The sequence below is a fragment of the Puntigrus tetrazona genome, chromosome 15 (genome assembly GCF_018831695.1).
Source record: "Puntigrus tetrazona isolate hp1 chromosome 15, ASM1883169v1, whole genome shotgun sequence".
Taxonomy (NCBI): Eukaryota; Metazoa; Chordata; class Actinopteri; order Cypriniformes; family Cyprinidae; genus Puntigrus; species Puntigrus tetrazona.
In genome coordinates, this window is record NC_056713.1 from 21770970 (window position 1) to 21794531 (window position 23562).

The window sequence follows — 23562 nt, forward strand, 5'->3', positions numbered from 1 at the left end:
TCTTGAGAAAAAAAAGATCTCTGTGACTGCATTATTATTTCATTATGTCATTAGTATTTGTAAATTAGTTTTGTCAGGACAGTTTTGTCACCCCATTCCTGCAATGAGTTTCTGAGCAATAAGCGAGAGAAATTCTGCAGTTGACTATTAGGACAGACTTTGGAATACATTTACACATTTAAGAAGTTTGTCAGCTTGTTTATACATGCATTAACCTCTATAAACTTCTGAACAAAACCCACATGAAAGAGGTCACTGCCATCCGTGAACATCAGGTGAATGCATGTTACCACATGACTAAAAAAAGGGATTGCCCAGAGGATCAGTCCCTCGACCAGCTTGTCATCATTCTGTGATCTACTATCTAACATGTGGAAAATATTCATTTCTTCATTCAACCATTGTATATGTTGTTATCCCTACATGTTTAACAATAGATTGCTGCTGTGGTGAGCAGTTTAGGAAAAAAAGAATACTCCTTTTCAGCATATTTAAGTAATTAATCTGCTTTTTATTGATTGTTTCAGAAATTTCATCATGAGGAATATGATTCAACATAGATACAGATATTAGTAAATAATGCACTCGGAGGAAGGAGGGGAAAAGCAAGAAACCAGTAAATGAATCTAAAGTCTAAATGATTGTAATATAGAAATATACAAATGCTTTACAGAAATAAATGTCGGCTGAAATCATTTGGAGGATATTTGATTATTAGTCTGGTAGGTACTTGGAAAGACATCTATCTCAGGCTCCTAAATTTTCACAAAATAAAAAAATAATGATATATTATAATGATAAATGAATAACACTCTCCTATTTCAATAAACAAAATATAGCACACATGATGTGACCGCTGTGCGTCTCTGCAGCGGCTCCTTATTCACCATCAGCTGGTCCTGAGGAAACAGGTTAAAACACAATAAAACACAATAAGTCACATATGAGTATGAGAAACTACTGCTGTCAAATCACAGCCACAAATATTAGGATATTTATATTACAGCCATATATACGAATAAAAAAAAAACTGATCATACGTATATTCAAAAAAAGTACATGGCTCTCTCTTCATCACTACACACAGAGACACTGTAAGGGAGTCACGTTGTTGAATTAAACTCTTATTAAACAGCTTAAGATACAGAGACTAAAGTGGACATGAAGTATCAGCTTATATTCTCCATTTACACGCATATTAGTTACTAAACTAATTCATTTAAAAGCTTTAAATAAGAACATACCCACAGCCGTATAATGTCTCTAGTTTATAATGCAGATCATTCTTCAGATCAGCAAGAACCTCCAACTTAGATGTTGATATGTTATTCCCAAATAGGTTCAGTTGTCTCAGGTGTCCAGGGTTTGATCTCAGAGCTGAAGCCAGAGCAGCACAACCTTCTTCTCTGTGAAACCACAATCATACAACCTGTAGAGAACAATGACACGCTCTTCACTCTCTCAGAACAAAACAGATCTAAACAGACCATTAATTGTGTTTCAGAGCCACTAATGAAGCGATGGTTTCATAAGCCTTATTCTATGTGGAAAATAAGAGTCTAAACTGATCTGCTGAAAGTATAATCCACTGAAGTATAGTCTTGTATAATAGAATTTCTCCAGAACAGGAAAACAGTTAAACACTTTCCAAAACAATATGAAATAATAAAAAAGTCATACATGAATGAGTATATATATATATAATGTAAATCATGTGAGCAATCACACAACTTACATGAGCAATGAGCAGTGAATAGCAGTATTTGAGGGAATATCTGAAGTCTGGGCCTTTTTCAACATTTGAAAGACCTTTTTTGTGCCTCTATTATAATCATTTTTATTTTAAATGGATTTAATCACATTTAAAGAAAATGTTTTGAAGATGCAGCAAAAACTAGCTGGTATACCTTAATCCACATTTTCTGATATTTGCTAAATCAACTAAATTTATTTGTTTATGATACATTTTACATTTAAAACTGGGCTAAATCACGCACGCCCAGAAAAGATATTCAAACTTTAGATGAAAATGCTCAGATTCCTTATTATTGTTCTTGTAACATCATTCAATAAGATGATTTGAAAATGTAATACTGTCACATCTCTCATTAATGCTTCATCTTTAGTTATCAGAATCCAGTTTTGTGCTGAGATAAAGTGTGTGCACTAAACATTTTTAAAAGCTGGTTTTTATTAATTATAGTTCTAAAATTATTATTATTATTATAAAGGTATTCTTATGGGCATTATAATGAATGCATAATGCATTATAAAAAAAAACAATGTGTTAGAACATCTCATGAATAAGCATAAAAACTATTATAATGCATTACAATATTCACATATTTGTGATTATAGCTTTTAAGAGTATGATTATTTCTAACACACAATGAAGACCATATTAAATATACTTAATATCATATCTTGACATTGTTTATTTAAGATCTGCACAGTACCTTACTAATGCTCTAATGAAAGCTACCTGACATGTAGTTGCAGAGTAACTTATTAACAGCTGTCTAAAGGATACCATAAAAATAATTAAAATATGGTCTCTGAGACTGAGATGGGGGAAAAGATTAATCATGAATAAAAAATACACTTGAAATTATATGGACACAGGATAACAAACTCTCACTGTGCAACAGAGCTAAAGTTAGATTCTGCACAGGCTAATAAGACACCACATAATATAAAAATAATCTGAGCTAAATCCACACTTTTTTCCAGTTTGAATTTAACGTAGCAATAATTATGCTACAATTATGGTTTTCTTAGTAATACTTACTGAACGTTAACCACAGGCAGTAGATACTGAAGAACTTTCAGTTTTTCAACTCTATTGTTTTCTCCAACAAATGTACTAATATCAAACTGGGCCAGATTTTCTCTGATGTCAACAACACAAAAACCACAGCTGACCACTGAGATGAAGACAGTTTGGTTTTATTTACTGTTCCAGATTTCAGATACTGTTGTATTTCCTCCACTAGTGAATGATCACCCAGTTCATTCAGACAGTGGAACAGATTCCTCTGTAGAGTCAGTCGTCCTGATCTTCATCTTGATGTATGTAACTGTTTTCTCATTGCTGTCAGGTCCTCTTTTCAGCGTCATTAGGGATCAGGATGGACACCAGAAGAACTTACAAAAAGAACACTGGTGAGATGAAAAAAAGCTTTACAAGGATAATACCTATGCAATATTTGAAAATTAATTTCCTTTATTTGGCAACCTTATTGAGTTACAACTGAGATGCATTTTCACAAAGTAAAGCAATTAATGTAATCTTTAAAGCTTGTTACTGAACACATGCTAGATTTAGAAAACAAAACGTTAGAATAAAGTAACGCACCCCTAAACTAAAGAAAAACAATGTACAAATCTTGTGAAATTTCATAGCAACCTTTTTTTGCACAACAACCCGAAAGCGCAGCCTTCTCCGAACAACTTAAAAACATTTGTCTGATCAGAATTTCAGATTATTTACTGTATTTGAGCAATGGTGCGTTTTTACGTGCTTGTTTAAATGGCTTTTCTGAGCGAAAGTCCTCCCACACTGCGGGCAGCCGAACGGTTTTTCTCCGGTGTGGGTTCTTCGGTGTTGCATCAAATGACTAGCAGCAGTAAAGCTCTTCCCACACTCAAAACACATGTGATCTCGCACGGCGTTGTGGAGTTTTCGGTGCTCTTTCAAAACGTTCGCTCTCGAAAAACTCTTTTCGCAGAAAGAGCACTTATGGAGCCTCGCGTCCGTGTGCACCGACAGGTGCCTTTTCAGAAGCGACGACGATGTGAAGCTTCTACCGCACTGATCGCAGCTGTACGGTTTCGCTCCGGAGTGAAGATGCATGTGATAACGGAGACCCGACGGTTGTATGAAGCTCTTCCCACAGTGACGGCACGTGTGCGGCTTCTCTCCGGTGTGGACCCTCATGTGTTTGCTGAGGTGGATTTTCTCTCTGAAGCCGTAACCGCACTGCGGGCAGGCGAACGGTCTTTTCGTAGTGTGAGTTTTCTGATGCTTTCGCAGGTATTCGGGCGTAATGAAGGTCTTTCCGCATTCGACGCAGGTATGATTCCTCTCAGAAGAATGGATCTTCTGGTGCTTCTTGCAGTTGGCCAGCCGTGAAAAACTCTTTCCCGCACACCGAGCACAAAATGTCACGGCCTCTCAACCGCGTGGACCAGCAGGTGTTTGTCGAGGTATGATGAGGATCTAAACTTCTTTCCGCACTGATCACAGCTGAGCGTTTCTTCGTGACGTCGCAGATGACGGCTGAGATGAATCTTTTGAGAAAAACTCTTTCCGCAGTGACGACACGCGTGAGGTTTCTCCCGGTGTGTATTTTAACGTGTCTGTTAAGGTGGCTTTTAGTGCTAAGCTCTTTCCACACTGAGGGCATTCGTGCTTCTCACCGTTATGAATTAGCTGGTGCTTTTAAAGCTTCCTTGTAGCGCGTAGCTCTTTCCACACTCAAGGCAAGCAAAAGACTTGTCGGCCTTTGTAGTTCTTCTGTTTTGGGATGAATTCTTTTTCGCGATCATGGCTCTTGATTTCATTCAGCTCTTGACTGTGCACTAAAATAAACAGTAGTTAGGTTCAGTTAAAAATTAAAAAACAACATGAAGTATTTGTAAGAATTAACAAACAAACCATTTTTCCTGTTAATATTTCTCAGTTATCAGTAATATGCAATGCAATGGATAATTATAATAATAATTGTATTTTTATTTATTTATTGAAGACATGTTTGTCCAAATAGATGCTTATAGATATCTACAAAATTTTTTAATATTAAAATGTCACAATATAAACTGACTTGTAAACACAACAGTTTAAAATCTTTAAAAATATAAAGATATTGATATTAATGCATGAATAATAGCATGCAGGAATACACATTCTGACCATTTTACATTTTGTTTTTCCTTTAAATGAAAAAAAATCTTAAAAATCTGCTGTTCTATAAAAATATAGTATCGCGTAAATCAGTTTGTTCATTTTATTTTGATGACGAACGTGAATTTTGGGGTTTTCTTACTGTTATGACAAACTTTTGAGGAATGGGGCAACGCTCATGACTTTAGTTACTGAATACGGAGTAAAATATAAGTACTGCCATTGAGGAATATCCTCTCTGTGCCGCGGCGTTAAACGATTGAAGGGTCTGTAAATCAAAACATGGTATGATAACTCGCGGGCTGTGGACGCAATGGATGTGATACTGCGACATTTACCAGACGAGCAGAAAATTCACCTGCACTTGGCGTTTTGGTTTTCTAGAAATCGGCGACGTGCGTCTCCATACGGTCGACGAGGCATCATCGTGATCTCAGTTTATATCAGCGACCATCTTCAGCTTCCGTCTTCGTTCAGCAGAACTCTCAGCACCTCACTCGCCTCGAAAGGTGTTTGGGGCGTGACTACATGTATCGCCCCGCCCACAACACTATCATTGGCTCGGTCCTCTTCCATATGTACTAGCGGTGTGTGACGGTCAGTCCATGGATTAATGTAAAAACTAATTTGTTCCGTTCAGTAAGCAATAAAAGTACATACTATAAAAGGTTTAGGTGCACACCTGAATAAATAATCATAAAAAAATATAAAATGATACAGTGAGTTCAGTTCCGCAAATTACATTGTTGAACCTGTAATTTAAAGGGACAGAACCACATAATAATAATAAAAATAAGTGTGTCTCTGTTGATTGTGTGATGGTGTGTCTCAGTAGCAGCTCCTTATTCACTATCAGCTGGTCATTAGGAAACTGGACTGTTACTGAGAATTGTTATGTTATCACTATAATAAGATATAGATATACTTATATATATATATATAGATAGATAGATAGATAGATATACTCTTCGATGCACTATGATAAATAACACAGCTCCTTTGACGGTAGCTTAGAAACACAGTCTTACCTGACTGAATACAGACATTCAATAACAGGCTAATATTAAGACATAAACTTCAAACAGTGATGGCCCCCAGATGGTGGAGATTCTCCTGCTGTTTAAAAGAGTCATGAAAACAATGCTGGGATAATTGAACAATAAATCACATTGTCACATTAGAATAAATAGTCTGGCTTGTAGATTAAAATTAGAGTTTAGATCACTTCTATCAGTGTGTACTGAATGTTACAGCTACACTGTAGTCAATATAGTGAATCTAAAATGATTCAAAATTACTAATAGTGCTCTTCAGCACTAATTTCAATGGGTCATTGCTTATAAAAAATACTTTTAAATGATACAGTAAGTTCAGGTCCTCTAATAAACTGTTTTGGAAATTTATAAGAACAGTCCCGCAAAAAAAAAAAGCAGCAAGATTGCATTTGCGTTGTCAGTCTCTGTTGATTTCTGCAGTGGCTCCTTATTCACCAAAAGTCGTTCCTGAAGAAACTGCTGTCGCATCACAGATCCATTTCAGAAAAAAATACATAATGATATTCATATTACAGGGACACTGTAAGAGATAAAAATATTATTAAACACAGCTTAATATACAGAAACTGAAAAAGACCTGGGGCCAGAAGAAATTTCTCCTTAACTGCCATTTTCGTCTTATTATTTAATTTAGGTAAAAAGATAAAGACTATTTTGTATTCCCGAAAATTATTATTCGTATTTTTTACTTAAGATTTTTTCTTCTTAAAAATTGTCTTAAATATCTTCTTAATGTTAAGAGCTAGTCGTAGCTCCATAAAGGGTAAGATTTTTAATGAAATTATTATAATTATTACAAATAATAAACATTACAAAATAAATACGACTTATAACCGTTACTTAATTTGGACAAACTTAATTAATAATATACTCACAATAGTATAATGTCTTCAATTTATAATACGGTTCATCATCCTTCAGATCGGAAAGAAATGGATCTTCTAACTTCTGTTGTTTATTCCCAATCAGATTCAGATGTCTCAGGTGTGAAGGGTTTGATCTCAGAGCTGAAGCCAGAGCAGAACAACTTCTATCTGTGAGCCCGCAATAACTCAACCTGTAGAGAACAATGACAGTGTGAATTGCTGTTGAAGTGTCTGTGGTTTGTTATTGGCTTTGGTCTCAGAGCAGGGAAGGAGATATGATGGCAAACACTGCTTCTGTTAGAATGAGATTTAAGCATGTAGATGCTCAGTGGTGCAGATGAAAAGGTACAAAAGTTGCCGCTGGGGTGGTACCTTTTCAAAAGGTACTAAAATATACAGTTCAGGTACTAATGTGTACTTTAATGTTCTAATATGCAGGATAATTTAGGGGCAAATAAGGTGTTTTAGAGTGATATAAGGATGGAAACAGTCACTTTAAGCTCTAATAAACAAATACAGGAGGACATTTGCTTCACAGACCTTACATGTTCACCACTACATATCATTTGTTAACTATTGTGATCAAACACATAACTGTGTAATATTTTCTCTCATCTGGCAGCTTTGTAAGGAGGTGAATCAAAACCTGTATATGCATTAAGACTGATCTGAGAAGGGATATCCAAATGAACAAAAGGACTTCAAAAAGAGAGTAAAAGAGAGTTTTGTGTTATTAATTAATAAATGTTAATCTTGGTTAACTTATAATATTGTCTGAAATAACTTTTCTAGTAGGTTAGTGACTTCTGAGGTTTTCCGCATTGTTGGCGTGCTAGGGTGAGTCAGATCAATGATCGATGGATGGAGCCGTCTTGAGATCTTGACTTCTGGCCATCAAACTGGCTTAGCATGCTATTACTTAGGGAACGCATTAAAAATGACTCTTTTTGAGTCTATCGAGGAGATGGCTGCATTAAGGTAAGCGATCTACGGGGTAGCCTCTGACTAAGACCTGGACTAGCCCAGATGTGTCGTGAGTCTGTTCTGGCCAAACAAGGTCTCTAAGCGACCCGGACTCCTAACGAACGATAAGTCGAAACTAGGAAATATTATAGTTAATCAATGATCCAAATTGAATCACAACTAGAGGGATCAGCAGTTACCTTTTAATAAATATAAATAAAATCACGAAAGATTGGAGTCAGATAAAATTGTGTATAAGTTCAGTGCTATAATTGGAAACCCAAAAGATTAATAAATATTAGTGATTTTTGAGGAGACGCAAAGAAAAGACCAAACACGCATTGACCTTCGACCAGGGCCTCTGGATTCCGTTCTGCAGCTTATAAACAGAACCTGGTAAGCAACAGTGGCTCACTAAACCACATATTATTGTCTGATCATCCAGGTTACATCTTTGAGAATAAAATGAGCACACAGAATTTAACGTAGAAAAGAGGAAAGTAAAAAAAAAATAGATGGGCAGGTGAAGAAGTACTGTATTAATCAAACTACCTGAAGTAAGAGGTTAGTGGGTCAAAAACAGGAGCAGGTGGTCATGCGATGTGTTAAAGATAAAATACATTAACATCACCTTCAGTCATCTGTGCTGTGATTTAGTGCACATTTGTCTTATACTGAGGACAAAGACATGTGAGAGTATCGGAAAAATGACCTTACTCCAGTATCTCCAGTTTGCATTGGGGATTCTTAAGTGCATCACAGAGAAGCTGCATATCTGAGTCACGTAGTTTATTATTAGACAGATCCAGCTCTGTCAGGTGCGAGGGGTTCGATTTCAGAGCTGAAGCCAGAGCAGCACAACCTTCATCTGTGACACCGCAGTTCCACAACCTGCAGGGAACAATGACGCACTCTTCATTCTCTCTGTTCAGATCACACCAGTTTAACAGTGAATGCAGAAAGCACAAACTCAAAGCACAAATAAATGTTTGGCAGAGATCTAAATCGTCACAGGGCACAAAATATGATCATGAAACTTCTCAGTCAAAAATATAAAGATGTCTTCACAGCACGCAAAATGTATTCTAAAGGATTTGTCATTATATTATTCATTACATAGCAGACTTGTACTAATATTTAAGTGTATGTAAGGCATGTAAAACCTGAGATCACATACATATAATTTATGCTTGTAAATGTAGATGGTAGATACTACTTGTACATAATTGTATTGTAGTATATTACCATGTAAAACCATACAGCTTACATGTGACTTAAAATTGTAAACAAATTGAAACAAACAAAGACCAACTCTACACCCCCTAAAATCTAACCATATCAAATGTGCAGATCAGTAAAGGATGTATGAGGGTGATGTACCAGCCCTAGATCAATACAAGTAGACCTATCCAGTATTAGTTAAACAAGTATTGAATATCTGTATAAATACATAGCTAATATGTAATGAAAAAACAAGAGAGAATAGTATCAGGAGAAGACAGAATCATACATTGTGGCTTATATGATCTTACCACAGTTTTTCAAGTTTACAGAGAGGATTCTGTAGTACATCAGAAAGCAGTATCACTGAGTCTCCTAGGTTATTTCCAGATAGATCCAGTTGTCTCAGATGTGAGGGGTTTGATCTCAGAGCTGAAGCCAGAGCAGCAGCACAACCTTCATCTGTGACACCACAATATCTCAACCTGAAGAGAACAATAACACGCTCTCTAAAAAGTGCACAAAACATCATGATAAAAGATCTGTAGTGAAATGTACGCAGTAGTGATATGTGTGTGGTTTTCCACAATTAAAACTAAATGCAAAAAATAAAACACAAATGGGGTTTACTCCACCCCAAAATGAACATTTCATCTTTAATCACTTTGTCTTTGTTTGTGTTCAGAATATAATATATTTTTTTATAAAATCCGAGAGGCTTGTGACTGTTCCATCGACTGCCGTACGATTACCACTGTCAATGTGCAGAAAAGGATGAACGGTTATGAAGCTACGAGGATAATTTTGGATGAAAAGAAAACAAAAATAGGGACTTTATTCAAAGATTTGATACTGTACCATCACCGTAGCTCCATTTTGAACAGCTTCCTGTGTATGCACATAACGTATGTTAGACGCAATGAAAGGATACAACTTGTACATGTATTTGCACTTTGATTTGTACACTTTAAGTGTTTTTACATTGCGTTTAACACAGAACTGTGTACATTGATTGTGAATACCAGAAGCTGTCTAAAATGATGCTTTGGTGATGTTATTTTTGTTTTCATTTTGTCCAAAAGTATTCTCACAGCTTCACAATATTACGGCTGAACCAGTAGAGGGAGATGTCGGATTCAGATGACATCTTTCATACTTCTCTGCAACTTGACAGTGGTTTGGCAGTCAATGAGACAGTCGCAAGCCTCCTGGATTTCATCAAAAACTTAAATTGTGTTCAGAAGACAAATTAAGCTTTTACAGGTTTGGAACAACATGGGGGTAATTGATGAAAGTGTCGCCTCTTGCTTTGTTGGGGACACTTAACTTCTAGCAACTATCGTCCAATTGATTACGGAGACCGTCTCTGCATTTAATAACAAATTGTTCACTCTCGACATAATACATCCCTATCATTGTATTCTTCTGTTTTACACTGTTCAGTGCTTTGATACGACCTGTGTTGTTAAAAGCGCTATTTAAATAAAAATGATTGATTGATTGATATTGATGAAATTTTAAAGTTAACCCTTTAAGATCAAGATCATATTGAAGTCTATTGTGTGTGAACGTGTGTATTTCAGTGTGACTCTTAGCCCTGCAGTATCATGTTTACTGAGAGGTTCAGTTCAGTCAGCTCACAACAGCAGAAAGAGACTGAACCCTTCAAATAGACTATGAAGGTTCACGGCTAGGTGATTTATGATCTTACTCTAGTTTCTTAAGGTTACAGTGATGATTCTCCAGTACAGCAGAGAGCAGAGTGACTCCTGAATTTCCTAGTTCATTCCTAGACATATCCAGTTCTCTCAGGTGTGAGGGGTTTGATCTCAGAGCGGAAGCTAAGGCAGCACAACTTTCATCTGTAAGACCACAATCCCACAACCTGTAGAGAACAATGACACACTCTTCATTCTCTCAGATCAGATCAGTTTAACAGTGAATTCACTATTTTCACAGTACAAATCAAAAAGGTTTAACGGATTGATTAATGTCTACTTGATTAAATGAATTGATTAAAGTCTAAAATGTCACATAAGAATAGTCTCATTTAATAAAGATTTCTTCATCATTTTGACAGTAAAGTGATTATTCTCAGTCATACTTACTGCACTGATCTGGCTTCTTTAATCAAAGGCAGCAGCTTTTGAAAAGCTTTCATATTTTCAGCTTTATTATTTCCTACTACAAATTTATTCAGATCAAACTCTTCTAGCTTATCCTCTGATGTCAACAACACAAAAACCACAGCTGACCACTGAGATGAAGAGAGTTTGGTTTTATTTACTGTTCCAGATTTCAGATACTGTTGTATTTCCTCCACTAGTGAATTATCACCCAGTTCATTCAGACAGTGGAACAGATTGATGAATTTATCTGGAAAGGTAATGGTCCGGATCTTCATCTTGATGTACTCAGCTGTTTTCACATTGCTTTCAGACCTGCATCTTGTTTGTTTTATTAGTCCTTGAAGGAGAACCTGATTAGACTCCACAGACAGACCCAGAAGAAACCGCAGGAAAAGGTCTAAATGTCCATTTTTACTCTGTAGAGCCTCATTCACAGCTCTCTGATGTAGCTCAGACAATGAAACATGTTCTGATGAATCAAGTTGAAAAAGTCCTTAATTTTAGACCACAAACTCTGTTTGATTTCTTCAAATACATTTGTGTTGCTGTTTATACAGGAGAGGTGCACATATAGAGCTGCCAGATGTTCCTGAACGCTCAGATGAACAAAGCAGAAGACTTTGCCCTGATACCAGCCAAACTCCTCTCTGAAGATCTGAGTACACAATCCTGAGTACACTGATGCTTCTGTCACATCAATGCCACACTCTATCAGGTCTTCCTCATAGAAGATCAGATTACCTTTTACAAGCTGCTGAAAAGCCAGATTCCCCAGTTTGAGGATAATTTCTTCATCTGTCAAGTTTTTCTCATAGTCCTTCTCTCATGTTTGATGTCGGTCTGAAGGATCAAGAAGTGTGTGTACATTTGAGTCAGAGTCTTGGGAATCTCTCCACTCTCTGCTTGACTCAGCATCTTCTCTAAAACAGCGGCTGAGATCCAGCAGAACACTGGGATGTGGCACATGATGTAGAGGCTCCTTGATGACTTCAGGTGTGAGATGATTCTTTTGGCCAGACTTTGATCCATGATCCTCTTCCTGAAGTATTCCTCTTTCTGCGGATCATTGAAGCCTCGTACCTCTGTGACTCGATGGACACACTCAGAGGGGATGAGATCAGCTGCTGCTGGTCTGGAGGTGATCCAGATGAGAGCAGAGGGAAGCAGATTCCCCACAATCAGGTTTGTCAGTAGCACATCCACTGATTTCTTTTTGTTTGCATGCCGTAGAGTCTCATTTTTTTAAAATGTAAGGGAAGACGACACTCATCAAGACCATCAAAGATGAACAACATTTTATATTTGTCACAAGATATTTCCATTTCTTTTGTTTCAAGGAAAAGACATGAAGAAGATCTGAAAGACTGAGTATTTTGTCCTTCATCAGATTGAGTTCTCTGAAAGGAAGTGGAAATATGAGCTGCACGTCCTGATTCTTTTTCCCTTCAGCCCAGTCCAGGATGAACTTCTGCACAGAGACTGTTTTTCCAATGCCAGCGACTCCCTTTGTCAGCACAGTTCTGATGGCTTTGTCTTGTCCAGGTAAAGATCTAAAGATCTCACTGCATTTGATCGGTGTGTCCTCTGTTGCTGCTCTCCTGGACTGTGTCTCAATCTGTCTCACTTCATGTTCATTACTGATCTCTCCACTCACTCTCTGTGATGTAGACCTCTGTGTAGATCTCATTCAGGAGTGTTGGGTTTCCCTGCTTTGCTATTCCTTCACACAGGCACATAAACTTTTCCATCAGATTGAATCTAAATTTGTTGAGGACTTCATCGCTGCAAAATTATTCAAATTATTACTTCAGTTAATATTAAGCAAATGCCTTTTCTGTATTCTGTATCATTTACAAAGCATATCTTTAGAAGAAATATTATAGGCCTACTTGAGATCAATCTGTACCAGGTGACTAATAAACTCATCATTTCTCATTGATACCCAGCTATGTTCTGGTTCTGATTTCTTCTGCTGAATTGAACTATAACAAGGAGAGATTGAAGGCAACAAAACTGAATTACTGTATTAACAGTTATACCATAAAAATAACATTAATATATCCTTAAGAGAACTTTTTAGTATTTACACTATGTTGATATAAAACTGTAAATTTAATGTGATGTCACTGTGTGAGCAACAATGTAAACATATAAGCAAAAAATAACTATATAAATGTAAAATAACACATAAAACTATAAAACTTTATTATTTTTATACAAATAATTTTATACAATTAAAATTTCAATTATGTATTTTGTTGTTATACCTCAGATCGGTCGGTGTATCTCTACTCTTAAAATGCACTGGGTGTCCCATAGACCAGTCACTCCTCATAGACACGCAGCTGGGCTCTGATTCAAATTCCTTTTTATTAACTGAACTATAACAGAGAGAGATTAGTTAATGCTTTAAATTGCAGTGCGTAAACAGTCAAACATGTATTAAAATCCGTTTTAAGAGTATGTTTTGCTAATTTCATTTCAAGATATGTCTCTGTGTGCACAACAGTAAATAAAAATACTCAACCGGATTTCAGGATTCATGGTTTAATAATGCAACATGTCCCAAAAGCCATGGTTTACAGTGAGTGGACAGCTAAGGGGCGTTGTTAGGCTGTTATAAATTCACTGTAAACCATCAAAGGGCTTTTTGCTTTTATAAAGCAGCCGTTCCATACACGCAGTAAGAACAAAATAAATACAAAATAAAAAAGTGTGATGATATTAATAAAGCAGTATTCTCCCGACAAACAATGTAGTTCCTTAGAAACAGTGGAACACAGTGGTTGCCGAGCAACACACAGACATAAGTGCATGTTTGTAGAATATTTTACAACAGTTTTGATCACGGCTCAACCAATCAGAATCAAGGACCGGAACTATCCATTTTATAATGGAAATGTTATACCTGGGATCAGTCTGTGTTTCTCCAAAATGTACCGGGTGACCCATAGACCATTCACTCCTCGTAGACACACAGCTGGGCTCTGGTTCTGAACTACAACAGAAAATATTGAATCTTTTATCATAGCGTTCATTTTACTTCAAGGTCTTTAAATAATACGGCTTAATTGTCTTGTTTTAATAAACGTTTGAACTAAAAGAAAATGCTTGCAAAACATAACGAAGACAAACAGAATATATCCTTTAAAGGCAATTGTGTTTATTCAAGTACCTGCGCGAAGGAGAAAAATCTTCATCTCTGCCTGCTTGTGTGTCATTCATGATAGAAATGAACAGCTGAAACAGAATCTGTTGACTGACCCTGGATGGAAATGGCAAACAAATACTAAATTTAAATACACAAAGTCGGTCGAATATATTAACGCAAATGCTAAAATGAACCATAGGCATCACGAAAAGGCAATGAAATCGCCAAATAAGTCTGTCCGAGAAAATATTAAAGCGGAAGGCACCTGTAACGTTAGCACACACCTTGATTAGCCTAGCATTAAACAGATTTATCCAAATCTCAAGCGGTACATTGTAAAGGTGCACGTGATATTCCGTATCGTAAATATTGATTCTGTCAGTATGAAAGCGGAAAATCAACCGAGAAAATCTATTTCACTTTCTTTTTGTGAAGCCAGCGGTTACTAGCCCTCGGGCCTCGTTCATAACCGTTGCGTTCTCTGGCACTTCCTGCGCAGAAATGAGAATCATAAAAACAAACTGCGCACCTGCACGCGAGCTCTGACCCACGCGCGCGAACTCTTTTTTTCCTGGAGTGATAGGAATGAATGAAGGAAGTAAAAACTGTGATTTTGATTTGCTTTGCTCCGTTTTCGTGTCGATGCACAGTACGCATTTGCATGAAATATTCAACTCTCTTAATTTATTACGCGGAAGCTAAACCAAAATTAGACATTGGTGGAGGATTGGCTCATGAGAAAACATTTTTTAACAATTATCAATGATAGTACGTAGCCTATCATATTTCCTTCCCATGCCTTTGACGGTGTTAAACATGGTGTCACGTGGACGGGAACGTGAATGGAAATTATATGCAGATAAATAAATACTACGCTATTTTAATAAAAGCATTGTAAGTTACTAATTAGTACACTTTTATTGTAGAAAGAGAAGCAAAACAGAACGAGAGCAAAATATAATTTACTCATTTACATTATTAAAGAATAATATCATTGACTTTGGTCGGAATTTAAGCACTCTCAAAAATCACTGAAGTTGCTCGCATTGTGGAGTTAATATTTTAATATCGCACGCACATCTGCAATGCACGAGAATTTTCACGAGAGCAGAATTCATTCAAAAATAAGGATTGAAACAATCATAAGTTAGGGTAGGTGCAGGGAGGGCTTTATTATCAAAATAAGGGGGTCAGCCATGGCATCTATTTAATAATTTGAATTAAAATGAACATTTACACGCAATAAGTTGCATTCTGTTTTATAATGTACTTCAGTACTGAGGTGCAGATAGCTGCCACTTGCAATAAATAGTGTAGCAGAAAATGCTATTTGCACTTAAATAATGCTGCTATGTTCAATTAGTGTAAATTGAATCCATTGCTTTTGCATTTAGTGGAAATGCAAAGAAAAAATTCTATTTTCATCTTATTGGGATGAACAAATATAATTTGCATAATTGACTATGGTTAGGTATTTTGCTGCCATATAGCCTAAATACATATTGGTTATTGCATAATTTTGTGAAAAAATAGGCTTTCTTTATCTTTAGTTTATGCTTTCATGCTTTCATTCTGTTCTACTCAAATACAAAAAGCTTTTCAGCAATTGAATTGAATGCTATTGGAATAATCTATTTCAAAAATTGATGTAAATCCAAAATGAAAGTGAAAGTAAATTTAGTCAGGATCCAAAGGTTAGTTCTGGTAATCTGGTAGTTCCTCCATTAAATGAAACAAGCAACGTTGGTTAACATTTATAATTTATAAAAATGTAAACTTTCCTGAAATAAAAACATTTTCTATTATCGTTTTGACAAGTATCTTAATAATTTGTTAGTAATTTAAATTTAGGCTATCAGCTGCAGAATCACACCCATTTGTGGAAAGAAAAACAGCCTTATGATGGACAGAATAACCGCCATATAATACACTGAATTCATTATAAATGCATTTTACATCCACTATATTTTGAATACATCTATAAAGATACTGAAAGCTATACCTTCTGTAAAGATCTGTATTTAGTCATTTTTAAAAAGAAATCTCACCATAAATCTCATGTTTACACCATTTCTATAACTTGATTTAAATGTTATTTTTTTGTTTGTTCGTTTTTTTAGTTCATCTTTAGTTCATCACGTGACTTTTTTTAGTTCATCCTCCTGCTTTCGGTGGTAATCAACGTATTTCAAAGGTGCAAAACAGATTTCAGTACTTTAATAGGTTGGCATATTAACTTTATATTAGTTAATAAAAATGACGGTATTTAACTTAAAACCATAAAACCAAAACGTTTTTGTTGGAGGACAGGTTGTGATCTGTAGTTCATGTGTCTGTTGTTTGAGATATAATGACAAGCACCTTACAAATTGCTTCTATTGCCTACATCATTTGTACGTCACTTTGGATAAAAGCGTCTGCTAAATGACTAAATGTAAATGTACATGTGTCACTAACAGTGATCACCTTACTCCAGTTTCTTCAGTTTACAGTGAGGATCTTCAAGTCCAGCAGAGAGAAGCTTCACACCCGAATCTCCTGTTTTATTCCAAGACAGATCCAGTTCTCTCAGGTATAAGAGAGGGTTTGATTTTAGAAATGCACCCAGAGCAGAACAACCTTCATCTGTGACACCACAATTCCTAAACCTGCAAACAATAACAGTGTTTCGTTGTGACTCTCAGTCTCGCTGTACTATGTATGGGCAGCTCATGTATTCAATAATTTACATCAGATGAACTAACAGCAGTAGAAAGAGACTGAACGCTTCAAATATACTTTACAATGTATTTCAGTTGTGATATTCATATGTGTTCTTACTTTAGTTTCTCCAGTTTACAGTGAGAATCTTGGAGTACAGTAGACATCACTGTGAATCCAGTTGTCTCAGGTGTGAGGGGTTTGATCTCAGAGCAGAAGCCAGAGCAGCACAACCTTCTTCTGTGAGACCACAATGATACAACCTGTAGAGAACAATGACACACTTTTCACTTTCTCGGATCAGTTTAGATCGGTAAGCTAAACACTACTAAACACAATACAAAACATATTTGATGAATCACTGAACTCTAAAATGTCACAGATCGCAACACATAGAAATATCTTTTTTGTTGTTGTTGCTGCACAATGTCAGTGGTTTAAAAAATTACAATTATTTAAATTCAATTATTTACATATACATTTTAATAACTGCTAAACCACTGTGCAGAAAACGTGTAAATCCTGACCACAGCTCTTAACTTTGTTTTATTAATGTTTTAAACAGTGAAAAGACTGTTCTCTGTGATACTTATCTTAATGATCTGGATTGTTTAATCACAAGCAGCAGCTTTTTAAATACTCCTAGTTTTTTTGTTTCATTGTTTATTTTAACAAATTTACTATTATCGAACTCATCCACCTTATTCTCTGATGTCAATAAACAAACACCACAGCTGACCACTGAGATGAAAAGAGTTTGGCATTATTGTTCCAGATTTAAGATACTGTTGTATTTCCTCCACTAGTGAATGATCACCCAGTTCATTCAGACAGTGGAACAGATTCCTCTGGAGAGTCAGTCGTCCTGATCTTCATCTTGATGTACTCAACTGTTTTCTCATTGTTATCAAAGTTGCTTTTTGTTTCACTTTGTTTCATTAGTTCTTGTAGGACAATCTGATGTGAGTCCACAGACAGACCCAGAAGAAACCGCAGGAAAAGATCCAGATGTCCATTTTTACTCTGTAGAGCCTCATCCACAGCTCTCTGATGTAGAGCAGGTAAGGAAGCATCTAACGACTTCTGTCAAACTTTAGAATAACTATGTTTGTTGATTTGGTCAAACACATTTATGTTGTGGTTCGTCCAGGAGAGATGCACATATAGAGCTGCTAGATGTTCCTGAACGCTCAGATGAACAAAGCAGAAGACTTTGCCCTGATACCAGCCAAACTCCTCTCTGAAGATCTGAGTACACAATCCGGAGTACACTGATGCTTCTGTCACATCAATGCCACACTCTATCAGGTCTTCCTCATAGAAGATCAGATTGCCTTTTACAAGCTGCTGAAAAGCCACTTTCCCCAGTTTGAGGATAATCTCTTTATCTGTCAAGTTTTTCTCATAGTCCTTCTCATGTTTGATGTTGGTCTGAAGGATCAGGAAGTGTGTGTACATTTGAGTCAGAGTCTTGGGAATCTCTCCACTCTCTGCTTGACTCAGTATCTTCTCTAGAACAGTGGCTGAGATCCAGCAGAACACTGGGATGTGGCACATGATGTAGAGACTCCTTGATGACTTCAGGTGTGAGATGATTCTGTTGGCCAGACTCTGATCCATGATTCTCTTCCTGAAGTATTCCTCTTTTTACGGATCATTGAATCCTCGTACCTCTGTCACTCGATGGACACACTCAGAGGGGATGAGATCAGCTGCTGCTGGTCTGGAGGTGATCCAGATGAGAGCAGAGGGAAGCAGATTCCCCACAATCAGGTTCATCAGGAGCACATCCACTGAAGCTGATTCACTTACATCACACATCCTCACATTTCTCTGAAAATCCAGAGACAGATGAGACTCATCCAGACCATCAAAGATGAACAACACTTTATATTCATCACTGGATATGTTCATTTCTTTTGTTTCAGGAAAAAAGACCTGAATCAAATAGATCTCATTCAGGAGTGTTGGGCTTCCCTGCTTTGCTGTTCCCTCGTACAGATGCTCAAACTTCTTCATCAGATTTGATTTAAACATATTGAGAACTTCATTGCAACAAAATTGAAATACCACTTCATTATATAAGTTACTAAGCAAAATATTTGTATCATCATGAAATCAATGTTTTACACAAATGTTATACCTGACATCTGTCTGTTCAAACTTAAAATGTAGTGGAGGACTTGTAAATTGTTCTGCTCTCTTCTGATGGACTAAACTATAACAATGAAACAATATACAAGAACAATCTGTCATTGTTAGAATCCCATTATGATAACACAAATGATGTACTTGTTTTATATTTTATAGAAATATAGCTGAGATTAGTCTGTGTGTCTGCATTTCTTAAATGTACTGGAGGATTCATAGACTCCTTATAGACACACAGCTGGGCTCTGTAACGTTTCTGGAGTTCCTGAGCTACTCATTAATTTCTAATTAAGAGATACTTCAATATTTACTTTCACTTTTTATTAGAGATGCGGGCGATCACGAGACGTGCGATTCATTCACTCAGATTCAAGTTTCGGTCAGTTTTAAATGTAAGAAACTACACAAACAACACACTATTCAATTTATTTGTCCATACAAATTTTGCTTAAATAATGAATCCATTATTTGGTTCATATTAACTAATATTAATATCAATTCGACTAAATGCTTTATTTAAGTGAAAGAGGACTGAAAGGTTTTCAATAAAAGCATGCTCTTCATAAAATGCCAGGATGAAAATACACAAAAGAGCAATATACTTTGGCCACGGTCTCAAAATAAAATAACATCTCTTTATTTGAAAAAAATAAAAAATATTTTAAAGCATAACGCATGCATTAAAGGAGTAGTTTATCCAAAAATGAAAATTCTGTCATCATTCTCTCATCCTCGAGTAGTTCCAAATCTGCATGAAACACAAAGGAATATATTTTGAAGAAAAAAAATTGAAACTAGTTTCTGGGTCACCATATTTTTTTTCCTACTATGGAAGTCAATGGTGACCGTATGGCATACTTGCTTACACTTATGATAAACTTGCAAAATGAAACTACAAAAAGAGACCCAAAAGCTATTTTCATTACTTTGAAATAACGAGGAGAGCATGCGTTCACACTAGTTTACGTCAAAGAACCGCCAGGTGGAGCCAAAATGCAACCTTTCATAACATAAAAGTAATTTTACTATATACTCTGTGTGTGTGTGTGTATATATATATATATATATATATATATATATATATATATATATATATATATATATATATATATATATATATATATATGTGTGTGTGTGTGTGTGTGTGTGTTTTTGAAAAAATTATATATATATATATATATATATATATATATATTGCTGTTTATATATTAACAGTTTATTGAGCGTCCGCGGGAGTCGTTTTGAAAAACTCATGTATGAATATTGGGTTGGGTGTTAACCTTTCATTCGCCAAAAAGACATATAAAGTGAGAGTCTCTCTCTCTCTCTCTCTCTCTCTCTCTCTCTCTCTCTCTCTCTCTCTCTCTCTCTCTCTCTCTCTCTCTCTCTCTCTCTCTCTCTCTCTCTCTCTCTCTCTCTCTCTCTCTCTCTCTCTCTCTCTCTCTCTCTCTCTCTCTCTCTCTCTCTCTCTCAGAGTATCAAGCTCTTTCGCGCAACTGAGCATCGTACCTTACCTGAAACCTTTCAGCGACTCTCATTGGTTCTTCTGTTTAATTTGGATGCATTTTTAACCACCTCGCTGAATTTTCCAATTGTCTAAGTGTGAGAGAAATCAGCAAGAACAGAAAGACCGGAGGAGTTTTACTACAATGAATCGAATATTGATCCCGATGCTGCTCGCTCTCGGGCTGTCCGGCGTGCGCGCGCACAGAGGTAAGCCAACATCCTACACGACATACACTCACATGAAAACAATGCATGATGCATTTCTGAGACACTTCAACGTTTTAAACGTAACAAAGCAGCGGGTAAAACTTGCAGACGCCGGGAGCGTTTATTGCACCTGAGTTTTGAAAAGTCAGAGCAAAATTTAATTTAAACTTCACTAAGTTTAAATAAGGAGTTTTGATTGTTGTCTTTAGATTGAAGGCTGAATGTCAGAAATGTAGATAGCCTTTGTGGTGAAGCACTAACTTACTGATTATGGAACCAATGTATAATTAGTTAAAGTGTGTTTTTGGTACTATATCTATCTATCTATCTATCTATCTATCTATCTATCTATCTATCTATCTATCTATATATATATATATATATATATATATATATATATATATATATATATATATATATATATATCCATCATTGGAGTTTGAGAGTTTGCATTTGAGAGTAGTGGTTCATTTTGTATCTATCTTATGGGTGTAAGCCTAAAAATATCTATAAAAATTATGCAAAATAAAGATTTGTTTGGTAGCGAGTTTTAGCACATTCATTACTTTCCAGCTGCAGCACTGCTTTAGTTTATGACAATTATACAGTAAATCAGAGTTTAATTTGAGACAACATGATTGCCTTTGTTTCCTGCTAAGCCTTCTCATAAAAATATATTAGTTTGGTAGTGCGTCGGCTCACGAAACTGATGGAAGATATTGAGCTTACAATAATTTATAAGCGCTCAGCTTTTCTCTCTCTCTCTCCCGTTTTCATCCGATATTGTTGTCCTGCCCTGTCCGGTGATGCATGATTTTTCAGTGTTTATCCAACTTCGCTTGTTTGTGTATTTCACGATTCACTTCGCTAGCCGCAGACTCCTCAGGCTGTTTGTCCCTGTCGCAGGAATAAACAGATCTCCCTCCCTCTCCTCCTCAGACATTTAGGTAATGTCAAATTAAATTTTGTACAGAGTGGTTAATTCAGCCTGCAACGGCATAAAGCGTCTGGAAATCGTGAAATAAAGCACAACCCGACGTGTCCAGCTGTTGTGAGTGTATTGAATCTGTGTCGGCAGATGCTGGATGGATTGGTATTGGCCGTTAGACACCTTTGCCTTGTGTTTATACTTAGTGTGACACACGCAGGCACACATCACAATGAGCTGCTGAATTCTCGGGTCAGTCTATCGCGTTACGTTTCCAAGCAACAAAGGGCAATGCATTATTAAGAAGAGAAAAGAACCTATGCAGACCTTGGGTTTTCAAATCAATGATATTACGGACTTCTATATAGCTAATAAAATACATTTGTTATAAACTCAAGTGTTCGGGTCTGATGCAATACAAATACAGTATATCTTGCAAGCATTTTTCTTTTGCACAATGTTTTTATATGTATTATTACTGGCAGAAACTATATATTTTATATAGGGATGCACAATCATATTTGTTCATGGCACACTTATTTATTTTATATTTAAATTAAACGGGCTTCGTGTGGTGCTCGCTTAATGCTAGTGTTTATTAAAAGTACTTAATACACTGGTAAAATAATATTTAGCAAATCTTTACACGAGCATACAGCTTTACCGTGATGTCTAAATTCTCCAGTATCTAAACTATCAACAAGTGTTACGTTATTGTTTATAATAAGCTATACCATTTTTTTATTATCAGTCACGTATGTGTGAACCTGGACTACAAAACAAGTCATAAGGAGCGCAGGTATATTTGTAGCAATAGGCGAAAATACATTGTATGTGGCAAAATTATCAATAATTATTTTTCTTAACTAAGATTATGAAGATATTTAGAAAATGTCCTACTGTAAGTATATCAAAACTTAATTTTTGATTAGTAATGCATTGCTAAGAACCTCAACTCTAAAGGTGATCTTCTGCATATATAATATATTTAGGCCCTCACACTCCAAATATTGTCCACGTCAACGGAAAGATTATTTATGCAGCTTTCAGATGTTGAAGTCTCAATCTGAAAAAAAAGACACTTTTTGGATTTGCTGGTCCACGGTCACATTTGTTATTTAAATTTTTTTCAGCTGACAGGCTGACAGGTAACCTTGACTTTTAAACATCCATATCAATATTTAAAGGTGATCTGGGAATTAAACTGCATTCGGCATTCAAGTCTCCGGGCCTTACGGGTTTGGTCTAAACGGTAGAAATATAATAATGCTGAAATCCTTACACTGGCGATAGGGTTTCAGTGTTGCACGCTTGGACCCCTATATTTTAGAAAGCATTTCTTACAAAACAAATGCCTCGGATAACCTTTACGCTGGTTGTCTGTGAGACAGCAGCATGAACTAGAATCAGGATGGTTGAACAGACCTCGTTAGGCTCTTGGGTTGTGGACTCTCGGGTTTGCTTTCGCTGAGGCAGCGTTCTACATACATTTGATTAATGTGCCGAGCATCTCGACCTGTGTGGGTTCGGACAGCCCTCTGAGTGATTGTTATCAGTGTATCGTATATATTCATTAGTGGAGTGAGTGTGCCATTATCATCATCATCATCATCATCATCACAAAAGAAGCTACATGTTCCTCCACACTCTCTGTTATGTGTGTGTGTGTGTGTGTGTGTGTGTGTGTACGTGTGTGTGTTTGGCTGCTCACGGGAGGCCCACACCATATGTTCATCACTCATTTCTGCTTTAACTCTGCGTCCATGCAGGCGCACCTCTTCA

General features: G+C 36.3%; 1 protein-coding gene and 2 pseudogenes across 1 annotated transcript in view; 1 reads left to right on the plus strand and 2 right to left on the minus strand.

The window, feature by feature from the left end:
* Positions 1–573: 573 nt before the first annotated feature.
* Positions 574–14774, minus strand: LOC122358846 (annotated as a pseudogene).
* Positions 14775–17810: 3036 nt separating this feature from the next.
* LOC122358708 lies at positions 17811–18833 on the minus strand (annotated as a pseudogene).
* Positions 18834–20636: 1803 nt separating this feature from the next.
* The window catches only part of LOC122358818 (calsyntenin-2-like), a 41611-nt gene continuing 38685 nt past the window's right edge, over positions 20637–23562 (plus strand). The window contains exon 1 of the mRNA XM_043258726.1: positions 20637–20852. Within this exon, the coding sequence (XP_043114661.1) occupies positions 20789–20852 (64 nt within the window). The 5' untranslated portion in view covers positions 20637–20788. The remainder of the gene's footprint in view (positions 20853–23562) is intronic.